This window comes from Cryptomeria japonica, chromosome 11 (genome assembly GCF_030272615.1).
Source record: "Cryptomeria japonica chromosome 11, Sugi_1.0, whole genome shotgun sequence".
NCBI lineage: Eukaryota > Viridiplantae > Streptophyta > Pinopsida > Cupressales > Cupressaceae > Cryptomeria > Cryptomeria japonica.
The window spans coordinates 181441280-181454964 of NC_081415.1; the positions used below are offsets into that span (position 1 = coordinate 181441280).

The 13685-nt window shown below is 40.5% G+C and overlaps 1 protein-coding gene across 1 annotated transcript; it reads left to right on the top strand.

The window, feature by feature from the left end:
* The first annotated feature begins 1673 nt into the window (after positions 1–1673).
* On the top strand, positions 1674–10393 carry LOC131860114 (uncharacterized mitochondrial protein AtMg00810-like). Its single transcript, XM_059214481.1, has 3 exons — positions 1674–1865; positions 9032–9067; positions 9317–10393. The coding sequence occupies exons 1-3, from the start codon at positions 1674–1676 to the stop codon at positions 10391–10393; spliced, it is 1305 nt and encodes a 434-aa protein (XP_059070464.1).
* The last annotated feature ends 3292 nt before the right edge of the window (positions 10394–13685 follow it).

Below are 13685 nucleotides of genomic sequence, written 5' to 3' on the forward strand. Positions count from 1 at the left end.
CCCTCTGCATACGTGGCAACACCCTATCATCACTATGGCGTCCCTCCTCAGCAGTCTTCTTCCTATGCATCGTCTCAAATATCAGTTGATCCTAACTGGTATCCTAATAGTGGAGCTACTAATCATGTCACCCCGGACTTGAGTAACCTACAGATTCACCATGAGTATGATGGCCCTGACAAGCTTCGCGTTGATAATGGCTCTAACCTCTCTATATCTCACATTGGTAGATCACAAATTTATCATTCCTTGCGTTTATTTCATCTCAATGATATTTTGCATGTCCCTAATGTCACAGCTAACCTTCTCTCTGTTTCTAAATTTGCCTCTGACAATGATGTCTTTTTTGAATTTCATCCACGCTTTTTCCTTGTAAAGGATCGGTGCACGGGGCTAGTAGTTCTTCGCGGGCAGCATAAGGATGGTCTCTATCGCCTATCTTCGAGTGTTTCTCCACCCTCTCAGACCCCTTCTACAACCTTTGTTGGTGAACGAACTTCTCTTGAGAGATGGCATCAGCGTTTAGGTCACCCTATGCCATGGACTGTTAGACATATTGTCGAAGTCGAGTCACTTCCTGTTAGTCAGAATAAATTGGGTCTTTGTAGTCCATGTCAAGTTAGTAAGAGTCACCAATTGTCATTTAATTTTAGTTCTACTACTTGCACACATCCTTTGGAATTAATTGTTTCTAATATTTGGGGTCCTTCTCCCTATGTCTCTTATGATGGATTTCGGTTTTATTTAATTTTTATGGATATTTACAGTAGATATACGTGGCTCTTTCCATTATCTCATAAATCAGATGCACTACCCACATTCATTAATTTTGAGACTAAAATTGAGAATCTACTTGGCCATAACATCAAAACCTTCCAATCCGACAATGGGGGGGAATTTATTAAATTTAAACCCTTTTTGGCCTCCCAGGGAATCACCCAACGCTTTTTCTGTCCCTACACCCCCCAACAAAATGGTTTAGCCGAGCGCTGACAAAAGCACATTGTGGACACTGGTCTTACCCTCCTTCATACAGCTTCAGTTCCCTTCACCTATTGGACCGATGCATTCCTCACAGCCTGTTACTTGGTGAACCGGTTACCCACCCCCATCCTCAACAATCAGTCCCCCCTTCAGTGTCTGTTTAACATGAGTCCTAAATATCGAGCGATGCGTGTCTTTGGTTGCCTCTGTTTTCCCTACCTTCGTCCCTATAGCTCTAATAAGCTGGAATCACGTTCTCTCCCTTGTGTCTTCTTGGGTTACAGCTTGGTTCACAAAGGCTATAAATGCCTCCATCTTCCCACCAATAGGATGTATATCTCTCGACATGTTGTGTTTGATGAAGGGACCTATCCATTTGCTGCTCACCAGAACGCATCATCACCGGGCTCGATCTCTGCACCATCTCAGGTATCCACTCTCCCACTTTATCACTCTCCTGCACCTCATGTGTCTTCACCTCCCTTGCAAGGACCTCACCATGGTCTCTCTATTCCCCTAGATGCCTCACCTTCTCCTAGTCATGACCCCCCTACCCGTGTTGAGTCTGCTTCCCCCACCCCAGTGATTTCGGCCCCACCGTCTCCTAGCCGTGACCCTCCTTCCTCCCCTTTGTCATTACCTTCACCACGCTCGATATTGATGAGCCCACATGTTTTTCCCAAGCCAAAATGGACCCACAGTGGCGCTTGGCTATGGATAATGAAATTAATGCACTTCTCCAGAATGGGACGTGGAGCCTAGTCCCACCCAAGCCCCACTTAAATGTTGTTGGGTGCAAATGGGTTTTTAAATTGAAAAAGAAAGTAGATGGCTCAATTGATCGCTACAAAGCATGGCTAGTTGCCAAGGGGTTTGTTGACGTGTATTTTGTACACAATCATACACAGAATAAAATACCCAAGGGTACCTTATCCTCTCTTGAATAAAATCTCTAACTGCTGAAGATATCGCAAGAAGGATCAGTTAGGGTGACTTCAATGTTCTTTTAAGTAGGGTCTCTACGTGTGGATAAGCACCAGTGGCCGTTGTGATTGCTGTTTCATCAAGGGGTCTTACGTCGAATCCGAACTGCAGGAACAGGGTCTTCTAATACTAACAAGTTCTCAAAAAAAAGATCAAAAGAGTAGGGCTTGCAAGAGATCTAATCTAATCTAACTCTAAGAACGACTTAATGTGGACAAGACTTGGCAAGATTCTACCAATTTCAATATTGCCATAAAGTAACAACTCAATTGAAATTGATGCGATCTTCTAAGGTAACAAATGATTTTCAATACATCAAGTATCAAGGATACCACCACGAAGGTACATATTCAGGATACGACAACGATTGAAGGTTCAAGCGATTCAAATATCTCCAGTCGACCACGCAAGGCGTTCCTACAATCAGCAAGAAGCTAGTGGTTTGGAAAGCGAATCCTACCAAAAATCAAGTCCAACACTTTGTCCTTCGAATTAACACACTACTTTGATTGAGAATGATTCAAGAAACATGAACAACCATGAAGATAACCAAGAGAATTGCAACAAAACACCATAACTTCAATATTTCATTGATCTCAAAGCCATCATATGCAACAATTGTTTGAATTCCTTTCTCAAGCTCAATCTTGCTACAAAGTAAATTGCTTCTAAACTCTCTAATTCCTGATTTTTTCTAGCTCTAGTTCTAATTCTCCTTCTAATTACAAAATGAAAAGAAATGAGGGTATATATAGCATCCTCAATTACAATGAACGGTCCAGATCAAAAGAAGATCAATGGCCAAGATTATGACACCTAAACCCTAATTAGGGTTTGTTACAAATAGCCCCCTTTTTACTGAACAATATTAAATGCATAGCCAAATATTAAATTTGGCACGAAAATCTAGGAGACATAGACCAATGATAATTAAGGTGCCACATCATCTATAACAACCTCTCATCTAGAATCTTATTCCCTTTCCAATGTTCCTTTTTAGCATATGCAATGAATCTAGACACAACTCCTTCGATCTCAGCAATTGGAATCTCGGGAAGATTCTTCATTCGTTCTTCTAAGTGGATGACCTGATCGAAAGCCTTGAGAAGGTCCACGTCCCATTCAGGTTCAAGTTCCTTGGTCTTCTCGATTAGGAGCATGGTAGCAAACATTTGGTCCCGTTACTCATCTGTAATAATATTCTCATCTTTGCAAAAGATGACCTTGACTCTATCCTCTAATTCCTGCAAATCTACATCTGTCTCAACTTCGATCCTCCTGCCAAGAATAGTACGTAGTACCTCAAACACTCTATCCTAGATCGGGTGGATAATCTCCTCAACATGATTGCATCTAGTACTAATGTCCTCGAAGAGAACTTCCTTCATCTGGAGTAAAGTCGACCATTGAAGTAAACTATGAGGTCCTCCAACCATTATCTTTTCTTGCACTAGGACCTTCCTTGATGTTTGCCTGATTACTTGCAAGACAGGAATGATAACATCCTTAGTATGAGCAAAAGCAGCTACTGTTATCATCAAGTTGTGGATGACCTCAAGAACCTGAATAGCTCGGTGAATGGTCTGCATCATCCTTGTTGCAAATTCAATAGCAACTGTATGGGATTTGTCAATCCATGAGCTCATAAGCTGAACCAAACTCCTGACTCTCTCTGCCTCGCCAACTGATTCGAGGGGAAGTGCTTGCGCAGGAGATATTGCTGGGTCCTGACGCCTCAAAGGCTGATTGAGATGGCTAAAGTAGCCTCTCCAAGCACTGACCTCTCGCTCAAGCTTCCTATTCTTTTCCATTTCTTCTCTAAGCTTGTCCTTAAGTGCCTCAAATGAATCAGTGGCATCATCCAATGTCTGTTCGGCTGTGAGTGGACCAAGCTCAAATGTCTCTACATCATATTCCTCTGGGAGGATCTCACCTTCATACTTGTCCATTGCCGGTGTAGCTATCTGTAATTTCCTGGATCCTGTCTCATCTCTGATCATCTTGGACATCTTAGTGGCTTTCCTCCTTTCTGTCACTTCCTGAGAATTTCCAACAAGGCTCTCTAAATCAATCACATTATCTTCGTCCTCGATCACAATCAGCCTTGTTAATCTCTCTTTTAACCAATCTAGAATGGCCGATCTTGTTTCTCTAACCTGTATCTCATTAGGCAATGTTTCCTCTTCTCTGAGAGGAGGTATTACTTCATTATCTTCCTTGTCTTCATGTAACTCATTAGCTTGGAGAGACCCACTCGGTGACCTTCAAGGTGCCTGTTCTTCTTTATCGTTTTGTACCATTGATTCCATAGACTCCTCCATCTCAGGTGTCTTCTTCTCAGGTCGAGAAGATGTGCCGGATGAACGATCTCGGTTGGCCTCTGGCTTCTTCTTGGAGGATTCTCTTTTCTCAGGTCTTTCTTTCCTCTTCGAGCCTCTTGGAGGGGGATTGCCCTCACTTACACTTCGAAGGTTGCCTTCGCTTGCATTTCTGGGATTAGGATTTCCCTCACTTACACTTGCTCCCCCTTCAACTGGTTTCTCCTCCAAAGTGAAAGTCATAGGTATGCCTTGCTCTCTCAACTTCTGATGCTGCACATCAACCCATCTACGAGTACTAGACAAAACTGGAGCCATCAAAGCATTTAGATCCACAACCTCGGGTTCAGTCCAATCTAGTCTCACTGATTTGCTTTCTCGATCATAGGATGATAGGAGATGTCTGCCACTGTCCTGAGCTTGGTCGGCCACTCTGTAAATTTTGCATTTTCTGATAAAGTCTAAAGGCAATCTAGAATGCATCTTTCTCTTCACTTCAAGGTCATCCAAGAGATTCATCACAAAGTCTTCTATCTGAAACTCATGCTTATATTTTCTTCCGACTGTCTCCTCTATATACCCATATGGATCAAAGTTCTCTCTCGAGGCAAAGAATGAAAATGAATATAAAGCTAACTCTTTCTCTGCATCATCCATGGCTAGAGCATTAGGACATACCTCAACTGAATTCCCCAATATGATAGGCACAGGAACTCCATTTCCATGTCTATGTCTGAATGCTTTCACATAAGCTGCCAACTGTCTTGTTACCTCAAGTAACACAATTCTATCTGTCGGATATCTTGGCAACATATAGGGAGGTGAAGGACATCCATGAACTCTAATATATGTAAACTTCTGAAATTGGATGAACCAAGCACCGTACCTCTTTACAAGCTCTTGTGCATCCTGAGACAACCGGTTGTGAATCCCACCTTGCAACGTCCTGGTGATGTTCATCGTGAAGGTATCATTACCTAACTTGTAGTTGCTCCCTGGCGGATGATGCAAGTGAACATAGGAATCACAAACTCTGACTTCCCCGGGTCCTCTTCCGATCACTCCTCTGTGAGGTAGTCCTGCATACTCAAAGCTCCTGATCAAGGCATATATGATGTATGAACTCATGTGGAAAGACTTGGTAGCCTTCAGTCTTCTTAACTGTACGTCCAAGCAATGGCTAATCATTCTAGTCCAATGAATTGTTCCTTTTCCCTGAACTATCACTTGGATGAAGTAGAACATCCACTTCTCAAAATAGAAGGCTTGAGGGGCTCTTGTGACTCGGTTGAGCATTGTTATCAAATCTCTGTACTCCTCCTGGAAATCGATCCTATGTGGTGTGTTCGGGATCTTGCTCAGGCGAGGACGACTCTTGAGTAACCAATTCTTATTGATGATGCTTAAGCAAGTGTCTGGATCATCTTCGTACATGGACCTGGCTCCTTCTATGCTTTTGTATATCATATCTCTATGCTCCGGAAGATGGAAAGCCTCACTTATAGCTTCCTCTGAAAGATAAGCCAAAGTGTTTCCCTCCTTGGACACGATCGATCTGGACTGAGGATCATAATGGCGAGCACACTCGATCATCAACTCATGGCATTGTACTGCTGGAGGGAAGCCGGCCGCCTTAATGATGCCACTTTCAATTATCCTCCTGGCGACAGGTGATGGCTTGCCAATATAAGGGACCTCTCGAAACTTCTTCGTACTGAAGTTACCCAAGTTGGTATCTCCAATGTTGCTCCACTTAGACGCGATCTTGGTCTCCACTTCTTCGGTCTTTTGATCTTCCTTCATGAGAGCTGGACGACTGGTGGATGCTCCCGCCTTCGGGGTCGCCATACCTACACAACATTTCATAATAAGAAACTAGATTTTGCGATGTATAACATAGATTAGATTAAAGATTAAATTTAGGAAACTTCATGATAAGTCTTTGAGTTATCATTTCCTAAATACGATTGAGCTACTGGAAATTTCAAAACTTCAAAATTCAAAATTTAAAGATCAATACTATGACGATCAAAATTCAAAATTCAAGACAAAGAAGACTTCGCCATACCTCACTTGAGAGCTAACTCTAAAAAAAATGCAAAAAAATATGAAATTCGCCTAGGCAAAAACGAAGTTTGAAGTCTTCAACGTGATCCTCCTTTAGCAAAGGCGCCTTTCTTAGTTTCACCACCTTTGGGGTCTCCAACGTGATGATAGAGTATTCGCTCCACTTCTAACCAAATTCGCACCCTTCCTTGATGAGATTTCGCACTTTCTCCTTGTCTTCTCCAAATCGCATGCAAATGATTAAATGATGATGTGAAATGGGATATCACACCCCCTTTATATAAGCGCTTACCTCTTCAATCCCCATAGGCCGACTTTTTGAAAATAGGCAAATGATAAATAAATTTTAAATAAAAATGGAGGCCGACTTTGTAAAAATATAAAAATAAAACCCAAGCGCACTCCTCTTTTTATTTAATTAAATTAATAATTAATTAATTAAATGCCTTGTAATTAATAGCTTTGATTTTTAAAAGGCAAAATTAATTATTAAATGCCTTGTGCGCACCCATTAAATGCCAATTTTAATTAAAAATACCAAGGTTTATCGAAATTTAGCATTTAATGCAATTCAAAGTTTATTGGCGCCAAACACGTGAGAGATGTAAAGGATACAAACCATATCGCTCTGGTCCCTGGGAGAGGGACAGGAGCGATCTAGCATTTTGCTCTTGAATTTCTTGCTTTTTACGTTCAAAGTCACTTCCTCTACGTTGAAACTGGCATTTTAAATAGGAACCTTGAGCTTGATTGATTCAATGTTTTGAAATGAATGCCTCCTAGACCATTTTCGCCCTGGTCCCTTGGTGAGGGACAGGAGCGAACTTTATGCTCTAGCCTAAATTCGTTATTTTTACACCTTGGCTCCTTGTTTATTGCCTTCCAAATGATGCTTTTAACCTTATGCAACTTTGTTTTGATGTGATCTTTGAAAGAAAATGAGTGATTTTGTAGATATCGCCCTGGTCCCTTGGTGAGGGACAGGAGTGATCTTGACATTCTGGCTCAAATTTGTCATCTTTTAACCTTAACTCCTTGTTCATCACCTTTCAAATGACATTTTCACCCTTGTGCGTTCTTGACTTAGCGTGATTTTGAAGGAAAATGAGTGATTTAGTGAAAATCGCTCTAGTCCTTGACTGAAGGACAGGAGCGAATTTGCCTCCTTGCTTAGTTTGATCACTTTCTGACGTTTGGTTCCTTGCATATCATCTTCTCAAAGACCTTTTCGACCCTGTGTGACCTTGTGCGACCTTGCCTTGACGTGGTTTTTGAAAGAAATGGCCAATTTAGTGAATATCGCCCTGGTCCTTGACTGAAGGACAGGGGCGAACTTTGGTCTATAGTGTAAATCCTCCATCATATTGATATCAATTTGTCTTCAAGGCGTAAAAATGACGTCCTTTATTCCTTCTTGAACACTTGAAACGAACGTGGCCTTCAAAATTTAAGCATACTTAGAGATTTCGCTCTGGTCCCTTGGTGAGGGACAGGAGCGAACTTAGGTGATTTCATCATATTAGGCGGTCTTTGCAACTTCATTCTTCGTCGAGGCGTTCCAAACATCATTGCCTCCTTGCACCTTAACTTGGAGTGACTTAAACTTGGAAGGAAATGTTAGATAACCTTGATTTCGCCCTGGTCCCTGGCTGAGGGACAGGAGCGAATTTTCATTTTCCAGCTCAATCACACTTTGCCAATTTCCAAAATTATATTCAATGGATTCGTTACGCCCCTTTTGCTTACCTCAAACTTAAAACTTACTTGATCTTCGCCCAAAACTTGTCTCATGAGGAAATTCGCTCTGGTCCCTGGGAGAGGGACGGGAGCTATCACTGAATTTCGCCCTGGTCCCTGGCTGAGGGACAGGGGCGATTTTGCCTTCTAGGTCAAGTTTTCCCCATGTTTGTGCTTTCAAATTATATTCAACTGATAAAACACACTTCCTTGGTTCTCCTGAAATCGTCAAATCATTGAAATCTCGCAAGGACAAGGTAATGTTGGATTTTAAGCTCCGATCCTTCACTGAGGGACAGGAGCGATTTTTGCTCCCGGCACATTTCAGTGATTGCGAAATTCTTCAATTTATATTCAATGGACAAAACATGCCTTCCTTTATCCTTTTCAATCCAAAAATCGTCATGGGTCCTGCAAGGACAGTTGAATTTTGAAAAACAAGCTCCGGTCCTTCAGTGAGGGACAGGAGCGGTTTTGCTTCTACAGGCCAAAATATCAAGATTTTAAGAGTTTAACCACTTCACAAGGCAACATTAAGTCATTTCCAATGCCCTGAGTCAATTATCAAAATTCTCAAAATTTGGTCAAAATCACTCAATCGGACAAAATTCAAAAAATCTCATCATTCACACTTAGACAAATTTAGGCTTTGCATTCAAAATTCCGACTGAAACTAGACCAACTCACTTAGCCTCTGGCGAATTCACTTTATTTCCAAAATTGCATCCCTCGGGAGGAAGCTCTCAAATTCAAAATTGGACTGGACTCTGGCCTGAAATCATCAAAACGGAAACCCTAAGGTTTAGCCCTAATCCAGACAACTGACATACTAACCCAAAACCCTAAAAAACAGAGAGAAGAATAGGCAAAACGAGCAAAAAGAGGGGGTCCCCATTTTAAATGGGGCGATGTGTGAAATGGTCACAACAGGGTTCAATCAGCAGGAAGGAATTGACTATGGGGAGACTTTCAGTCCTGTGGTCAAACCCTGCACCATTCGTACAGTTCTCACTATTGCACTCTCTATGGGTTGGCCCCTTCACCAACTCGATGTGCAAAATGCTTTCCTCCATGGTGTCCTTGAGGAAGAGGTTTACATGAAGCAACCACCTGGCTACATTGATCCCCAGTTTCCTACTCATGTGTGTAGACTCCACAAATCTCTCTACGGTCTCAAACAAGCTCCACGGGCCTGGTACCACCCCCTGAGCACCTTTCTCCAACAGGTTGGGTTTGTGGGTTCCAAAGCTGACACTTCGCTATTCATTAAGCGAACTACCCACTCCATTGTTTTTATGCTTGTTTATGTTAACGATATTATCATTACTGGGTCTACTATGGCTTGTGTTCAAGATCTAATATCTCAACTTCAATCAGCTTTTGCCATAAAGGACTTGGGCTCTCTCCATTATTTTTTGGGCATCGAAGCACTTTCAACTCCTACAGGGCTTCTCTTATCTCAACGGAAGTATACACTTGATCTTCTCAAGAAGACAAAGATGGACGGTGCAAAACCGGTTCGCACTCCTATTTGCAGCCAAGAAAAGTTGTCTAAATTCACCGGCTCTGCCTTCAGCGATCCAACTCTATACAGGAGTGTTGTTGGTGCTCTTCAGTATCTCACCCTTACGAGACCAGATATTACCTTCGCTGTCAATAAGGTATGCCAATTTATGCAACAGCCCACTGATGATCATTGGAATGCTGTCAAGCGTATCCTGCAGTACCTAAAGGAAACTCTCTCTTATGGACTGCAACTCAGCAAGTCTAGCCCTCTCACTCTTAATGCCTTTTCTGACTCAGATTGGGCTGGCTGCCCTGATGACCGCCGTTCTACTAGCGGCTACTGCATCTTCCTTGGCCCAAATCTGATTTCATGGAGTGCTCGAAAACAAAAGACTGTCTCAAGGTCTAGTACTGAAGCTGAATATAGAGGAGTTGCCATAGCCACTGCTGAGCTAATTTGGATTCAATCCCTCCTCTCTGAACTTCGATATTCTCCCACTACTCCCCCTATTCTATGGTGTGACAATCTTGGTGCTACGTACCTCATGGCTAATCCAGTCTTTCATGCACGGACTAAGCACATTGAGATTGATTATCATTTCGTTCGTGAGAAAGTTGCTAACAAAGGTCTTGCTGTTCGATTCATCTCTACACAAGATCAGGTTGCAGATGTCTTCACTAAGGGGTTGAGCTCTGCTCGATTTGCATTACTTCGGGACAAGTTGACCGTTCAACCATCCACGCTCACCTTGCGGGGCCATATGGAAACATCCAGCGCTGATCACAGAAATCCCTGATTCTCCGGAGCTATTTCTATTTTCTGCAGATCGTTCTGTTCTCCGGAGCTGTTTCTATTTTCTGCATTCTATTCTCATCTGTTTCTATTCTTTGTAACGACGGTTATTTAAAACCTCTTGACCCAATGTTCTTAATATAGAAGAATACGTAAAGTATTTTCTGTCTTCACAATAAATAACCATTTCAAAACTGACCAAAGGGAATGAATGAAAGTGGTTTTAAAAAAAAAAAATTCCATAACCATGAGACCTTAAGCCATCTGCGAAAACATAGCTTAAAATCCCAATTCAATTTAGATAAAAATGTAACCAAAAAAAGCATTCCCTTAACAGAATAACAGAATATACTTCAGAAAATAATTCTTAAAAATAAAAGCAGAAATGAAAGCCAAAAGAAGGTACCTGTACATGCTTGGCATTTCTAACATGGGGCCGACTTACAGGGCCATTGACACTTTCTGTCCATGGCCACTCCACAAAATTGCGAAACAGGCTCAGAACAGCAGCTGCAGGAAATAGAATTCAGAATATGAAGTGGCACATTGATTCAAATATTCAAATCCTCGAATACCTATAGACGTTGGAACAAAAGAGCCGTTAATAATCAATTGGTTGGAATGTTGACGTGGCAGCCTAAGCTTAAATTGGGTTGTTTTGGCAAGGGCTCATCTTCCAATTTCTAATGTTGAGGTGGCAAAGGATTTCCAAGTCTTTGGTGTCTAGGTTTGTCTCAATTCATTTTAATAAGTTATTATTATTGTTGTTAATGAATATTATATAAAATAAAATAAAAAGTGGTAGAGAGGCACATTCACAAAGTTTTATTGTACGTGTTCATAACAAAGACAAAGGAATATTAATAGGGTCAAGTACAATAAAATTGAAGCAACTAAATTAAAAACAAAATCAATTGGAAGAGGATCTTATTTTTAATACAAGACTCAATTAGAATGAGTTAAAGATGCATGTCTTAGTAAAATTTTAGGTTTTATAAGTAGTAGAAAGTCGTGAGCATTATTAGTATTATTGAAGTGGTCAATGGGTGAAAAACGTGTGTCTATAAAAGAATCACATAATTATCTTACAAATAAATCCTTGATATAAATGTCTTTGGATGTAGATTTAACAATTGCAATATTAAAATATATTGATAATGTTTGTAGATTTGAAACTTCATTTGTTCACTTTATAAGTTAGGGGCAATGTGTATAGCCTAAACTTTAAAGGGGTTCATATTATGGTTAAAGCTGCCTCATAGTTACCTCCAAGTTATTGAGCTTCCAATTCCTCTTGTTAATAATGGAAAATATAGTTGACTCAAAGATTTATAATGTTACTCTCAAAATTGATTAACATTCTTATTTCCTTTTTGGGTAGTAGAGACTGAGTTTATTATACGATTTTAAATGTGATCTCTACACTCTTTTAATTTGGATTTTGTTGTTGATGGCTTCTCCCCACTTGGACACACTTCTTCCATTCCATCAATATTTTCACCTCAATATTTACCCTATATACTCTCAAAACAAGTCGCATATATGTTTACTCCAAATTTCTCCTCAATCTCTTCATCTTCTAAAGACTCCTTCACAAACATTATTTTTATTTTCTTATTTTTTTGATCGGTGATTCAGTAATCACTTTTGACTAGAGCTATGAACCAGTGAGACCACAATTTTGAGGGGCCTCATCCTCAGTTTTTACACCCTTTCTTCGTGATGCCTTCCTCAATATCTCTGAGACCAATAGTGCAGAACCGTGAGCATGGTAACCCAGTAGGGATCGTGAGCCAATAGAGGTGAAAGACTCGCGAGGGCCCGTTACAGAATCGACAAGCATGAAAGACCTGTGTGGGTCCGATAGAAGTCCACGAGCAACACATGCCAATGAGAAACTGGATCCACGAGCAGCACACACTTACGAGGAATAGGGTCAGCGAGCACACTAGCCCAACAAGGATCGAGCTTGATCAGTCAGTCCACACGTCTGCCAAGATCACCTCTACGTCCTCCAAGATCAGCCACCATCAATTACTCCTACCAAGGTGGGATCAAACCGGTATATGCACTAACTGCTTTGGTCCAGGCAAGGACTTGAACCTTGGTTGCACCACAAACAATGCAACCATTTCACCATTACACCATATGATTTAGCCAAGGTGCTTGTTTATAAATTCTTCAATTTATGGGTTAAATTATCCAAACCATATTAGTGAATTTCTATGATCTATGGAAGTATTTCTTGGAGGATAAAATTTATATTTATCCTCATGAGCCTATGCCTTTTTATTTTTTATTTTAAATCTAATACCTATAAAGGTCTCATCTTAAAGCTTTATTAGTCAAAGTTGATAGACAATTTACTTTGTACTGAGCCTTATTGTCCTTCCTTTGTTGTATTCCAAGAAACTATTTCTCTACCACCCTTATTTCCATAAGACTTCCTTGTTTTCCATTGCAACATTGGTGAACTTCAAGTCTCTTGGAAATTGGAAACACCATATAAAAACTTGTGTGTTTTGCAAAAGAGATTAATTAATAAGTCGTGATTAACCTATGACTAGAGTTTCATGTGATAATGAATCTTCTTAAGGAGCTCTTAGAAGAACTCATATTAATATTTATAGAAAATTAGTGAAATTTGAGAAAATAAAATTCAATCGTGAATGATTATTTTTCGTATTTGCATCTCACCCATAATACATAGAGATGATTTCAAGAAAATTGGGATTAATCATGGAATTAAGGGTTTGATAGATCCTATTTCTTAAACCTAGTGGGTCAAAGTATAACCCCGTCAAAATTTAATTGTTCCAAATTCTAAAAATTGGCTATGAAGGTAGCCACCCAAGATATAGAGGCCTAATGAATAGCACAACAACAAGAGAGAACAAATGTGACAAGAACAAACTATATTCTCATCAATGATGAAAAAGAGCTCAATCAACTAGATTGAATTGGAATGAATGGATTGAATAGTACATAGGAAACCCCTTCGTTAAATAAGCCAAGGTGAAAAAATAGGAATACGTAATATTATGAAATGTGTTGTAATCTTATGACATGAGACAAAAAGTGATAGCCTATTAGCCCACCTAAAGTGGAAAAGTGATAGTTTGATAACACCACTAAAGATGGATCACCCACCTAAGGTGGAAAAGTGAAACCATGAAAGGTGGATGTGATAATATGATAAAGGATAAAGGTAGAGACAACACATAAAGTGGAAATGATAACATGATAAGTCCACCTAAAGTGGAGATGCTCCAACAACCTCCTATGTGGTCCAGGTT